The sequence below is a fragment of the Bacillus rossius genome, chromosome 2 (assembly GCF_032445375.1).
Source record: "Bacillus rossius redtenbacheri isolate Brsri chromosome 2, Brsri_v3, whole genome shotgun sequence".
NCBI lineage: Eukaryota > Metazoa > Arthropoda > Insecta > Phasmatodea > Bacillidae > Bacillus > Bacillus rossius.
In genome coordinates this window covers 38,322,721-38,338,384 of record NC_086331.1, presented here as the reverse complement: position 1 = coordinate 38,338,384, position 15,664 = coordinate 38,322,721, and the positions used below count along the sequence as shown (strand labels likewise).

At 35.6% G+C, this 15,664-nt stretch overlaps 1 protein-coding gene across 2 annotated transcripts in view; it reads left to right on the top strand.

The window, feature by feature from the left end:
- Positions 1-15,664, top strand: part of LOC134529246 (protein Hook homolog) — a 150,661-nt gene that overhangs the window by 91,868 nt on the left and 43,129 nt on the right. For both annotated transcript variants that reach the window (XM_063363149.1, XM_063363148.1), the window contains exons 11-13: positions 946-1,086; positions 10,455-10,633; positions 12,175-12,377. In XM_063363149.1, coding sequence (XP_063219219.1) covers positions 946-1,086; positions 10,455-10,633; positions 12,175-12,377 — 523 coding nt within the window. The remainder of the gene's footprint in view (positions 1-945; positions 1,087-10,454; positions 10,634-12,174; positions 12,378-15,664) is intronic.

Sequence of the window (15,664 nt, the reverse complement as noted above, 5' to 3'; positions counted from 1 at the left end):
TAGTTGTGGAAATTTATTTTGGATTGAGGTCGTAATTAGTAGTAATGGCCTTGCTTTGTATGCATACTACTGTACATCTGTACGTACATAAAGAATATATTTCTTAGCAGATTGCATAAGTAAATTTCTACCTAAATTGATAAACAAACCAAATTTTTTTTTTAAAATTCCCTTAAATACAACACATAGGTACATATCAAATAATTTTTAAAAAATTCCTAATAAACATTAGACTTTATGTTTATAGAATAAAAGTGTATTTGATATATTAACATGTTCTGAGTAAAATGATAATCTTCAGTGTACATATGGTCACAGAGTTAAACAAAATTAACAAAAAATGCCCAACAACTCACCTAAGCGCGGGTGCCCGATGAGGCAATATTTTTTTCTGTTGACAAGAAAATTGTACTTAGTTTAGAAATTAAACAGCAATATTTGAATTAAGGGTTGTTACTGTAAATATTGATTGCAGAAAAGCTTGTACAAAGAATGATTAATATGTAAATAAAATAATAACATAATCTTGATTTGGCACGTATACAGAACCTGATAACAAAGTATACTATTTGCAAGCAAACATTATTTAGTAATGAAACATTAATATTTCACTTCAAAGACCTGTAGATACATTCTGCCAGACAAGCTGACAGTTGCAACAATTCTACACCCCTTTATTTGTGTGTAAGGTTTAGAGCAGCTTCCATAGTAATCGCATTGAGCTCATTACTTGGAACATAATATCCAGCTATCTGTTTCACTAAATGTAAAGAATTGAATGTTTTTTTACCACCTAGCTGAAGTTGTATTTGAAAAATAACTTCCAAGAGAGCCTGCGACTGGAAAAAATCACCAATAAAAACTCCATCTTTATCAGATATTTATTTTTAAATTTTTTTATAAAAGCATTATTGCTTTAATGTTTATCAAAGACTTAAATTCCAGAGAGAAGCTGGCACGCTTAGAGCATGAGAACAAGTTACTTCGTCAGAATCAGCGTGAGCAGGAGGCAGAACAACTGGCAGTGGCTTTGGGTCTCCTAGATGATGCCAATCGGCAAGTGAACAAACTGCAGTTAGATAGCAGGTATGTAAACTCCAACATATCATGTGTTCACGTAGATTAAATAACATCCACGTGTTTCCCACTCAAGACACAGTACCAACACGTATAATACAGTTAGACAGCAGTTATTTTAACTTCTTTATAATGTGTTCATGTAGGAACAGAATTATTTCTTGAATAAATAACATCCACTTGTGGTTTCTCACTTGAGACTTAGTGTTAAAACATATATACAAAAAGTCTCAAAGTTTAGTGGAGGCAACTACCTGAGTAGCAAAACTGTTCCTTTCCCACCAACCTGGAGAATGGATAAGGTAGGGGTGGCAATGGTGGAATAATATTTGTGGGGGTATTTATGGTACCCTGAGAAAACCCACAAACACAATGCAACATTAACCATAATTTACACTTGTAAAAAGTTCAAATCGAGACCCACCAGGATTCAAACCTGGCTCACTTAGTGAGACACAATGGTTTGTGCTTCACCACTGCGACCACATTGCTATGGTTTGTCAGAAATGTCTTCGACATTGAGGGACTTCTGTGATACAGGTGTTTTTTTATCTTTCTGAAATCAGCTTAAATTTTTTGAACATGTATCTTTGCTTCCAAGGCATTTGTGATTAGCATTATTTACCATATTTTCTGTACTCACCTTTAAAGATGCCTGCATTTAGTATAGTTTTAGAAACAGAAGCTATCTGCAAAAAGTATGCCATAAAATATAGTATTTCTTAACGGGAACAGCCGATGCCCAATATAGATACAACATGAAGTGAGAATTCATAGAAATTTTTATCTCTAGGTTTGATAAAGCAGTTTTATCATTCCTGGACACAAGCAAATTGTATATCCTAACAATTTTTAAAAAAGTCAAGGATATAGAATAATTACTACATAAACATAAGTAACTTGGGAATAGAACAAAAATACTTCTCATGTGCATAGACATGTATTGCAGTTTTAAAATAACAGGGTTCGTACGGTCCTTAGAAGTCCTTAAAAAGTCCTTATTTTTGAATACTGTTTTTAAGGGCCCTTAAAAGTGCTTACTTTTTTACGTTTGTCGTGTTGACTTTAGAAGTTACTTTTTCCTTTGTTACGCATTGGATGTTACGTAACGGTAGTACGACTATGTTTTTATGGTACAAATATTGGGCCGAATAGCTTAGTAAATGTCGTACGATGTACCAGAATACTTTTGTTAGTGCACAAAATATACCGGAATTATCGGTTTACCGGCTTATAGTGCTCATAACTACTGAACAGAGCGTGCTGTAGTAGCTGTGTTAGTGTTTTGGCGCGTAAATGCAGGAGTTTCGTTGTTTTGACTTGGTGTGATTGTTTTTTCTTGTGAGAAAGGTTATCTGCTAGTGAATTTATCTTGACCGTGATGCCGGGGAAGTGTGTCTTTAACATACTTTGGCTCGAAAAAGAGCAGTACAAAAAGTGGCTTTCCCGTGACCCAGACAAGCACAAGGCAAGATGCCGATTGTGCTGTAAAGTTTTCGATATAGGGAATATGGGCGAATCGGCTTTGAAAGCACACATGGCAGGTGAGACGCGTGTATTTTTATAGGTTTTTCATGAAAATTTTTTGGTTGTCTTACATTTTTGTATGTCTACATAAGTTAAATTGTTTCATGTATAAATAATTAAAAACGAAAATATGAATTTGTGAATGGTATTGGAAGTTGTTGGATTTGTGTGCGGTGGGATTATTTTCACCCAATGCATAACGAAGTACATTAATAAGGTTAACATTTTATTTGAAAACAATGTAGTTGGTATTGAATGTTTTTTGTTGTATTAATATGTCTGTTATAAATGTAAAATAACTTATGTATTTTCGAAAAAAATTTTTATTAGGGTCGAAGCACTCTTCATTAGTTGAAGAGAAAACCAAGACCGTTGCGATAAAAGAGTTTTTCAGTCCCATGAACTTACCTAATCAAACTTCTTCAACCTCAAATGCTGCAGGTGTATGCAAGCCAGCTACAGAAGCAAGTGGTAGTTTGAATTTGTTTACCACTGGGAAAGACGTTCTGGATGCAGAAATTTTGTGGACTTTAAAGTGTATTTGTAATAACTATTCGTACAAGTCTTGTGAGGATTCATCTCAACTTTTTGCTAGAATGTTTCCAGACAGTTTAGTCGCACGACAGTTCTCTTGCGGTGAAAAGAAAGTGGCATATTTGTGTCATTTTGGTTTGGCTCCCCATTTCCAGACACTTTTATTCAAATCTTTTCAGGACACTAGTCACTATGTCTTGCTGTTTGACGAAACACTGAATAAAAGCACCCAGCAAAAACAAATGGACATCCATATTAGATTCTGGCATACTGACAATTCAGTGAGAACACGTTATGTTACTTCAGCTTTCATTGGTCATACCACAGCTGATGATTTACTGAAGGCGTTTTACAAATGTACAGAGAAGCTTGATTTATCAAAATTGATTCAGGTATCAATGGATGGACCATCAGTTAATTGGAAGTTTTTCAAACTGTTGCAGGAAAACATGAGAAAAGAGTTTAATTTTGAGTGCATTGATGTTGGTTCTTGTGGGCTTCACACTTTGAATAATTCATTCAAAAAGGGCGAATCTGCAACAGAGTGGGGTATTTCATCTGTTCTGACATCTCTTTACTCTTTGTTCAAATATGCCCCAGCACGAAGGGATGACTTTGAAAAATTATCCACAACACATAAAATGCCAGTCAAATTTTGCAGCTGCCGCTGGTTGGAAAATGTTCCATCAGCTGAACGGGCATTAGAAGTTTGGAATGATGTAACAGAGTATGTGGGAAAAGTTGAAAAAGGTGTACTTTCAAAAGTGACATGCAAGTCCTTCGGTGTTGTCGCTGGAGCAACACAAGATAACCTGATGACTGTGAAGCTCAATTTTTTTTCTCTCCGTGGCAAAAGTTCTAAAGCCATTTTTGGAAAAATACCAGAGTGACAAACCATTGTTACCCTTCTTCGCACAGGATGTTCTTCAACTTGTAAAAAAGTGTGTTCAACTGTACAAGGTCTTGAAACCTGCTCATTTTGATCGTATTTCTAGTGTTGAAAAATTGAGCAAGTTTGATTTTTCAAGCAAAAGTTTCCATGCTTCAGCAAGTGATGTTAGTGTAGGGTTTGTTGGAGATAAACTTCTGAAAGAGAAACTCTTTAAACAACAGGTAACTGAAAAGCAAGTAGTGGTTCTAAAGTATGAGTGCCAAAAGTTTGTTTTGACTATGTTGGAGAGTTTGATGGCTAAGTGTCCTGTAAATTATTCACTTGTGAGGAATGCAGCCTGTATTGATCCATCGCAAATGGCAAGAGATTCTGCTAGCTGTAGTCGTAAAATGAAGTGTGTTCTTACATATTTTGTACAAAAGAAAGCGATTGCAGCAGAGGATTGTGATGATATTTTAATACAGTTCAATGATTTCCTAGAGAATGTTGTTGGACCATCATCATCAGAGTTCCTGAACTATGATAGGAATGAAGGTCTTGACAGCTTCCTTAGTGGCTATTTTTTAAGAACAGCATATGGAAAGGTATGGAATGTCATTAAAATGTTGCTAATTCTCTCACATGGACAAGCATCAGTGGAAAGAGGTTTTTCCATCAACAAAGCCTTAGAAGTTGAAAATCTGAAGGAATCGTCTTATGTAGCCCGCCGCACTGTACATGACTACATCACTTACTGTGGTACCATACATGACATACCTATTACCAAAGAATTGAGGGCGTCTGCATCATCTGCCCGAATGAAATATATGCAGCATTTGGAGGAGGAACGTGCCAAGAAAATTGCTGCCAGTGCACAGGAGAAGAGAAAGGAAATGTTTGATGAAATTGAAGTTTTGAAAAAGAGGAGGGTTCTTTTGGAGAAGGAAATTGACACATCTGAAACATCAGTTAATAATCTTTCACAAAAAGCAGAAACTTCCAGAAATATTGAACTGTTTATCAAGTGCAATGCTGTTAGGAAAGAAATCTCTGTAAAGAAGCAGGAGCTGAGTGATCTCAAAACTAAAATTAGTGACTTGCAAAATCTGACTAAATAGACCTGGTTTCAAACTAATTTCATATAAAGTACTTGACTATTGATTCACACTAGTGCCGTCTTATCATGGAGCTACGAACACTTTGGTGAAAACTGTTAAATGTGTAAATGTTGTATTATAATTTTTTTACTATCAAGTCGATCAACATATAAGAAAGTTTGTGTTCGCAAAGTATTTTTAAATTGGTAAGTTCAAGGCGTTTGTTTATGCCTATTTTAAACTGCATGACTATGTATAATTAGTACTTACACCACTTGATTTCTTTGTTGTATTAATACATTTTTTGCCAACGTGCAGAATATTCTTGTTTTAAAACTTGTAGATCAATGCTAAAAGGTCCTTAATAAAACTATAATCAAGTCCTTAGAAGTCCTTAAAAGTCATTTTTTAATGACCTAAGAGAGTACGAACCATGAATAAGTATGTAAAAGATCAAAACTAGCTCCAAACCACATAGAAATGTAATGAAGAATCATTCCCAATAAGTTTCAGGAAAAAGTTTACAGGTTTTGCTCAGAAAAACCAGTTTCCTTAAGTTTTCTGATTTGACAGAACTTCACGTCTCTGTACACAGAGTACCAGCCGTACTGAACAGCCTCTGATGTCATAGGTCCACAGGGTGTTGAGGGGTATTTCTGTGCTAGCTTTTTGACTGGCTAATGATGGGATACTTTCCAGTTCGAGAGAGGACTTCACCAAGCTCGAAGATTGGTTCTTCAAGGTATTTGGAAAGTTATTCAGCAGGTGACAGAGATGGTGTTTGCAGGAATTTGGTTTTTAATACAAATGATGAACTGAATGGCTAGAACCACTGGAAGTTTCGTTAGAGGAAGTCTGAAATTTGAGGGGTTTATTTTTGTGATGGAAGAAATAATTTGGTAATGTTAACATTTTTCTATTCATAAAAAGATAGTGTTTAAAACAATAATCACTGATTGTATTGGAATGGAAATAATCATTAGCTTCTCAGGGTGGCCAGCCAACTGGGAAATCGGGAAATGCGGGAAATAGCCAGGATTTCTTTAAAAAAAACCCAGGAATACCTGGAATCAACCAGGAATTTTTATTAGAACCGGGAATTTTTTTTTATAAAGTAACAATCGCAATAACATACGGCTGTTAAAAGCCTACGATGGAGAAACTTGACCGTGAGCACGTTCACCACCCGTCGAATCACGACAGTATGCTCGTGAGCTATATTTTGTGAAAGTTAATTTGTTCATATTGCATTTAAAAACTTTTGTAGTACGTAAGAAACCGTTAACAATTCAGACTTCCATACTTATTATGTTTGTGTATTCAAAAGCAACAGCATTTTGGCTGAAAATGTTGTTGTAGGGTGGTAGTAATTTCTCGCACGGCATGTTGGTAGCACTAGTTGTGTGTGTGTCTGTGTGTGTGTGTATATGTGTGTGTGTGTGTGTGTATATATATATATATATATATTGTTATGATCGCGCTTGGCTGCAGTGCTTGGCGTCGCCGCGCTCGTTCGGCCTGTCTGCGCCCCCTTCCACCCGTATCCTCTCCCTGGTATCTCGTGTCATACTATCTCGCGACATCCTGACCTTCGCAGCGTGCACCTGCCTCAGATCGAGTTACGTAAAAGGGGCCGTACTGCGGCATAAAAGGACTCAGACATGTTTATCGGCACGTTTTGTGGGAACCCGATGCTTGTTGCGTTTATCGGCGTTCTTTGAGCAGTTTGGAAGTAGTCAAGTGGTTCTTAAAACCATGAACCAATGGTTTGACTTCAGAGATGACAGTGTTTTCATTGCTTATTTTTATAAATATAACCATAAAAATATTCTGAACTGTTCCACACCTTCACTTAATCAAATTCCAGTCACTGCTTGTTGTACCTCATTCCTTTAGAATCTTTTCAACAAGACAATACTATTCCATCTTGTAAGTTGGTCCTTTTTCAATTTATGTCGTGGAGTACTGTTAGCTTGTTGAAATTGTGTGAAAATTTTGTTTGCAGGAATTAAATGTTCAAAAATTCCAGCCACATAATTAACCTTGCTGAACAAATAAGAGACATTTTTATCATTAAGTAAAGATTTCTTTAGAACAAGCTGCTAAGTGCAAACATCACAGTCAACAATACCAATATCTAAGTCATAGGCACATACCATTTTGCTGCATCGTCCCTATCGAAGAGATGTACTTTAGAAGCAGTGTTCTGAAGAATGAGGAAAAAATGATAATTATTTTTTCCAGTACTTAACAATACAATGTTCAAACTAACTCTTCCCCCTCCCCTTCAAGCCTGGTATCATCATTAGCCAATTATGACTATAAATCTGCAGTGTAGCTACATCCAATAAAAAATTATTGCTTGTGCTTTAACAACTCTGCACAGCTAGGAATTATGTGCCTGGAGAAAGTTATTCTGTGTGGATTGCTGTATTGTGGTTTCAAATATTTCATCATATTGGTGAAACCTTAACAATTCATATATATTTTGTGTGTAACTGAGAAGTTAAAAAAGGGCTTAAATTTAAGATGTTGATTAAGTAATAGCTAGAAATAGAGAAGAGTATGCCACCAAATAAAGACACAATGGTAAAATTTTTAATCTGGCATATGCCCGTTCCATTCTGTTCACTACGTTGCTCTCATAAGCATGAAATCTGGTAAGAAGGGTTGTGACTTGCCTAGTGTAATATCAGCGCAATGTAACTTGGGCAGTGGCTCAGTTGCCAGACATCTAGTGTGCAGCAAATTAATTTGGCGCCTGAAATCAGGAGCCTCAGGGAGGTATAAATACAGAGTGTGTGAGAGACCATGCATGCAGTAGTCAAGAAGCAGTCGTCTGAACCCAGCATTCATGACACTCCTTGCCAGCTACAGAACCACCAGACGAGACAAGGAGGGAGTGAAGCACCGAATTAGACTACTCGGCGGGCGAGCACTCGTACACTCAGCCCGAGTCAGTACACAAGTAAAGAAGCGAGTGCCAAGGTAATGCCTGCTAAGGGAGCAGCGAGCTACTTGACGTTCATGCCAGGGAGCAAGTGTATGCGTACTCGCTAAGTGGATGATAACCAGTTGAGGGCATTTGCTGCGGCTGAGTGAACAAGCAACAAGGAGCAAGGAGTTGCTGGTTTGAGACTCGTGCACCTGCAGAGAAAGTTACCGTACCGGAGGAGCAATTGAGCAGTGCGAGAGCCTACTTGCATACAAGACCAGAAGATTGGCAAGCAGCAAGTCCTGGGAAGTGAACAAGCAGCATAATTCCTGCTTGCATTCAAAGGTTGTCTAGCAGGTGTAGTCTGTTGACAACATAAATAGTTATTTTACTTAAGTGTTTTACCTTACAGATACTATTGAGTTGTGACTCGATAAAGTAGTCTGTCAACCGATTATTCCTGGTGGTACTCGCTATGGCTTGTTTGGTTACTAATTGATTTAGGAATCCTCTATACCCATAGACAATATTGGAAAATGGCTGCAAATAGAAATTGTGATATTTGTACATGAAGCTCACTGATTATTCTTATGTGTTATATTCGAGGTGGAGCCAGCAGATTTTGTGTGCAGTTAACGAGAGCTTTATCTCGAGATATATGCAATTATTCATTATTGTAGTTTTCAGCAATAAATCATTTTTTACCACTGAAACTTAACTGTTTGGCCATGTACCTCTGCATGTGGTTTACCCGTCATTAGTAATTATTCCAACAAGTTAAAAAAATAAAACAAATTGGCATGATTAAATTTTCATAACAAATGAAGTGCCTACAGCAAGGTGTAATAACTCGACATCAAATCAGTAGAACATTTAACTTTCAAAAGTGATGGTTAGTTTTTTCTGTGTATATTTTCTCTATTGTGAGTTTTGAGTGTCAGCCAAACAGTTATAGAAGATTTAAATTGGCTGATACTATATATTTGACACATATACTATCAAATTCTAAACAAATGACATATGTACATTAATATTTTTTAAAAATGCACGTATAAAGACATACACATACATACAAGCATAATATAGATTGTGTAAAAAATTAAACAGTTTAAAATAATTTTGTTACTAAACATTACACATTTTTTAATTAACTATAATGAATTTATAAATAAAGTACAATATATAATAACAATATTAAACAATCAACTTCAAATTCAGGGCAGAATTATAGGATTTACTACTTTAATGTACCACGTAACCCCAAAAAAAAAAGTTTTATTATACCTTCAGATTCAACAAAGTTGAAAGGGACAAAGTTGGTGCAATTCATTTTTCCAATCAAAAGTTATTATTTCCTGCTATCATTTTCTCAAAGATGGCAAATGGAATGTTTTTCTGAAACGTTTCTGATATGTTTTGGTTGTGGTTTTTAGTGCTGAGACATTTTCATTCAGTTTGACATTCTCTGCCGATTGCTCTTGAGCCTCTTCAGAAGGCCCAGGAGCTTCAGATGAAGTTTTATTCCTAAAAAGGCAGACACTTACTTCAACGCTATTGTTTTGTAGCGGTTGCATCCTTTCCAAATGAGGATTTTGATCAGAAGTAGAGTAGGACCGGCTGTTCTTACCACCTGAGACACGAAAGGCTTTCAGACATAATATCTTGTTTTTGAATGTTGTACTCAGATTAAAAAGTTCCAAACATCACTTGTACTATTCATTATTATTATTTTTTAAAACAAATAAACTCTTATATTTGCAATCAAATTAATTATTTAAATAAAGTATACATGAAAACACAGTAATTGCTAAAAGTACAGTAAAGAAAACAAACTTTTGGATTGGAAAATGTATTCCAGGGGTGGGTTACTAGCTAGGAAAATTTTACCAGCTAAATAATTAAGAAAAATCATGCCATTTGTTGTGCTATAAAGCTAGTATTTTTTCTATTAAATTTTGACATACCTAATTGATTGTGAACTTCTTTGACATAAGTGCTATAAGTATAAATTTATTTATAGTGAACTATGTCTAGAGGCAAATGTGTTGTGTGTGTTTAGTTTTAGGTTAGACGTTCCTTGGAAATAATGAGTTGTAAAGCAATTAAATGTATACAGAAAGAACAAGAAACAATTATGTATGTATACTGTTTAAAATTTAGAATAGAGTCAGGATGTATTTAAATATGTTATTGTCCTGAAAAATCATTTAACAGTAAAAATACTGGTGTTCTGTATAAATTGAAAACGTTAGGCTTGGGTGGTTCTGGTTTTCTGGTGAATACCAGCTTTTATATGGCCATCAATACCAGGTGAGCTCGAATGAAATCTGTTATTGTAACCACCATGAGACAGATCCAATGCAATGATTGAAAATGAGCAGTGATTTCTAAGCTGTTTTGGCTGAAATGGCAGGGTGACGAACCAGCGGATCCTGGAACTGGAGAGTCAGTTAGAGGAGCTGCAGGAACCAGGCAGCACAGGTATTCGTCAGAGACTGACGGAACTGCAAGACCAGGTGCGTGTGGCTCAGCACGAGCGCGACCAGAAGAGTGTGCTGCTAGAGGAGCGAGACGCTTCATTAGTGGAAAGCAGTAAGTCAGCTTTCTCTTCATATGTTAAAATAGCCATCAGCTTAAATGCTTGTCAGATCCTTTAGTTCCATAAGACATAAATATAGTAGAACCCTTTTTTTTACACTATTCAAGGGGGTGTCTGAAAATGTTTTGAAATGCAGGAAAGTGTAAAATAAGGAAAATGTATGAAAAAGAATTTTTTGCTCAGAGAACAGTGAGTGATATACAATCTTAACATAGATATACCATACTCTGATATATACATAATTATTGATTAAGTCTGTCTGAAACATATCTATAAATAGAATAATTAATATTAAAGTTTTGTGTTTACATTCTGTATAGAGTGTACATATACAGTATATGTACATATATTTTTTCATACTTTAATTAGCAATTCATAGTTACATGAGACATTTACAGGTTAAGAATGTTAATAAAAATACAGTATTTTATCACCACACTGGGTTGCATTTCCTTCAATGATTTCGCGATTTTTCACAATTGTGTTCAGAGTTAAAATAGGCACGCCTAACCTCTCAGCGAGAAACAGTACCTGTGTGCTTGTCCATGCACTTTAAAATGTTTAGTTTTTTATCAGTTGAAAATGTTTTCCATGTTTTACAATCTGCCATCTCAATAAAATACATACAGAAAAAAATTCATTTAATTGCTCACAGTAAAACACAAAATTTTTTGCTTATTGATATTTAAATTGCCTACCGACCACTTTTTTTTAATGGATGTTAACAAAAATTAATACGATAAATATAAATTATGTAATACGGTATGTATAAGTTACTGATGGACTGTCGGAATTTCTATAAACTGTAGCGTTAGTGTCACATGCTAATATTTTCTCAAAGTCTGCCATTATTAGACCAGTGTTGGCTGCCTGTAAATACAGTTTTTAATTGAAGAGCACATCGAAAAATCTAAGACCTACAGCGCTAGTGTTCTCAACTGCATTTGGGATTTGGTATTTCACACGAAAGTGTTATCTTCATATGTATGATGTTTTTGACAAATGCAGGAATAACAAATTTATGTGGGTATAGCATAAACAAACAGCTTAAATTGCTGGAAGCAAATTTTAGGGGTGTTGTAATCAATGTAAATTAATTGCATTGCGTCAAATGAGGTTAAATTGAGACCAAAATAAAATGTTGCAAATAACGGGAAAATTTTAAGAGTTTTAATGTAAAATCTGGGTTCTACTATATGAACATCTATTAGTATTGTCAAAATCTTTTTAATGACAGTAGTGTTAGCACTTATATGTATTTATCTCATTACATTTTAAATCTAATGACAATAATAAATAATTTATAAGTTTATTTATAGTTCCCTAACAGTCAATTAAAAATTTAATTATTTTATTGTTTAATCACTTAAAAGAATAAAAATTCTTTGGCCCTTTTTTTCAGCAAGAGTTTTGTTTGAATATAGTGTTTTAAGCAGGAATGTTTGGATAGTATAAGTAGTTAAAGTTTATTTATCAGTGAGTATCTTTGTATCAGGTTCATTTAATTAGTGCCTCCATGGTGGTATTTTTTCAGAGCAAAAAGTAGCAATGCTTCAAGAAATGTTAAAACGAAAAGAAATGGAAATCCAAGGTCTTGAAGAGCGGTATAGAAAATATATTGAAAAAGCTAAGAGTGTAATAAAATCTCTTGATCCCAAGCAGAATACTGGTTCAGCAGATGTGGTTATTTTACGCAATCAGCTGTTGGCAAAGCATAAGATGATTGAAGCATTAGAGGTACGTATTACAGTACACTGTTTCTTTTTACAATTCAGTTTTTTTGTATTGACATGTCGATGATAAAAACTACTTGTTAGACGTGTTAATGGGCCGACATTATTTTAGAATTTTGGTTGACACATTAACAGTAATACTGAGGAACCTCGTTACTACGAGAGCTGACAATGCCAGGAAAAGTTTTCGTAACTACGAATACTCGTAATAACCAAACATAGAAAACTGAAATCAAAGTTGAGATTCCTGAACCTTCTAAAAATGTCTTAATTTCACACCGTAACTTGAAAATGGTGCACTTTAGTGAAACACGTATAGAATAAAAGTTGTAGCAAATTAAATTACAAATTGAAAAGGTCTGTATGATTTTTTTTGTATCTGCAATGATTTTCATTTTAATCGGGAATGAATTGGTCTGACACATGAGGGAGCAACGGAACACAGCTAAGATAGCAGCTGGGGCCACGGTCGCGTCGCAAAGGAGGGTAGGTAAGCGAAGCGGAGAAAGGAAAATAGAGGAAGTGCAAGAAGAAGTCTGCTAGAAGGGAGGGGCGAAGGGTTCCCATCCTGTGTAGGCTGGGTTATTTTTAGATTTCCCCCGATAGTCGAAAGCCAGCGCAGGAGCTAGCTACTAGGGGAGAACCTTGGCTGACGTATCAATACACACACATTCTACGGTGCTTTTGCACAGCGGTGAACGTAATCAGTTTATACTTTTTTGTTAGATTATATTTGTGCCCAGTCTCACCATAAACATGGCAGCTTTGATGCATTTTCCTCATTTTTCCCCTTTTTTTTTTGAGCCTTCATGTGCTGCTGAAAAATTTCTTCACCCCCTGCCGGATGTGCCTTTTCAAGCACCTTTGTTCAATGTCAACCTTCAACCTAGGGTACAGAGAGAGAGGACAATGCTGGGAAATAACGGGATGAGGAAAAGAAAAGGAGGGAAAGAGTAAGAAAGGAGGGGAAGTAGCCGTCACCTCAAGTGAGAGATACACTAGAGAGTGAAAGAGAGAGAGAGAAAGAGAGAGAAAGAGACAGAGAGAGCATGTTGTTAGTCACTACAATCTCGCCCACGGCCTCTCCTCTTCCACCTTCAAGACTGCTGGGAAAAGTAGTGGAACGAGAGACAAGGCAGGTTTCTTGTCACCAGTCATGCCACTTCCTCGTCACTCTTTTAGCAGTCTTTGTTTTAACTGCGTGAATGTTTTTTTTCAAAATGCCATTTAAATCACTCGTACTTACGGAAGGGCTAACAAGGAAATACTCGTAATTATCAGACAAATTAAGTATGATTTACGTAGTCAAACTGACGGTGCATTACAAAACTATCATATCTTCGAAGGTCTTGTAGTATCCTGTACTCGTAATAACGAGGTTCCACTGTAACTCACTCCCTGGCTGACATCAACATATCACAAGGCTGACAAAATGTGTCAGGACTAACATTAGTAGTAAAAATTCTGATGTGACTGCAATTTATATTTTGGAATTATAATGGTGCAATTCTTTGATATGATAGGTTATTTTGTTTACTGGTTATTCACAGAGGCTTTAGACAACAGGACCTCTAATGTTATATAATGAACTCGGAGCCACTTGGATACAAACTCACGGCTTAAAAATATTTGTCATACCGGAGTGTTGGGATTGAACCCATGACGCTTACCATTTGAACATGACACATTACGATTATGGCCACAGAGGGCCCATAATACGAAGGTTGTTGTATAAATCAGGTCTGTTTTTTAATAAGAAGAAAAATACTGTAATATCACTGAAAAAAAAATTTCATATTAAAAATTCTTTTTTCTACGAAATTTCCATTTTTGTTCAAACATGTCATACCACTCCACAAGTTTTTGAATTCCTACGTCAAATTAATCTCCCGCCGGTGAAGAAAACCAATCCATGACCGCAGTATTTTATTCTTCATCTTTATTGAACCATTGACCACCAAGGAACTCCTTTAATTAAGGAAACAAGTGAAAATCAATGGGTGCAAGGTCTGGACTGTAAGGTGGTTGATGTAGTTGTTCCCATCCAAAAGACCTGATGATTTTACCTTGTGTTTTTGCAGAAACATGTGGCCTTGCTTTGTCATGGAACAACATCACACCAGAATACAGTAGGCCACGCCGCTTGTTTTGTATAGCACTCCGGAGTTTACTCAAGGTCACACAAAACACATCTGAATTGATTCTTGTGCCTCTCTGCATAAAATTCACTAACCAAATCCCTTTCCTATCCCAAAAGACAGTTGCCATGATCATTTTTGCTGAAATGATCTATTTTGCTTTCACTTTGGTTGGCCACTATGCACGGCCGTAGCAATAGCTTTCACATGGGGGGTGTCAGCGGGTAAAAGCTAAAAATTTAAACGCTCAAATCATAGTCATTTAACAATTACTTAAACATGAAATGGGTACACACTAGTTCAGCTACATACAATTAAGCTACATACAAACAATAGTTACTTTAAGTATATTAAAATAAAATTTGTAAGTAATGTCCTTAAAGAATTTATTTTACTATAATAAAAGTAACAAAGTAGAAGATAGATAACATAAACGTAATATTGTATATCAATTGTTTATTTTAAACTACATAGGTATTTTTATTCTATCTTTGTTTGTGATGCTTCGGCTTTTATTTATTTCCATATTGCACGATCAACATAAAACTTTTTGACATAAAAAATACAATCAATTAAAACATTTGGCATAAAAAAAGCCTTCAAAATAAAATAATAAATTAGAGGTAAAATTTTAAAAAATTGATAACTTCAAAGTATTAAATTTAGCCTTTTACGTCTTATGGCCAACATATTTATGATTGCATCTGAATCCACTTCAGAAACTATGTCACAATGAACGCTCATCAACGCAAGCCCAGTTAGTCGTTCATCTCCCATGCTGTTTCTCAAGTAGTTTTTTAACCTCTTTAGGGTTGAAAAATATATTTCTGGGGTTGCTGTGGACACTGGGAGTGTGGCCAAAATAGTGAGCAGCTTTTTTATAGTAGGAAAAAATTGATTCTCGCACTGATCTAGACTTTCTAGTGCGGTGGATGGTTTTTTCGCCATATGTTCCCAATGATTCTGCCATTTTTCATACTCACTTGAAAAATTATTTGCCTCAGTTTCTCCCAAAAATAATAGTGCTATTTTTTTAAGCGTTTCGCTTATCCTGGATCCTTGATCTTCTCAGGCAAAAACATTTGAATCCCTTCTATTGTTTTTTCATGTGGTTTAAAGCGTGCATCAAGTTTTGTAATCACATGGTCAATTA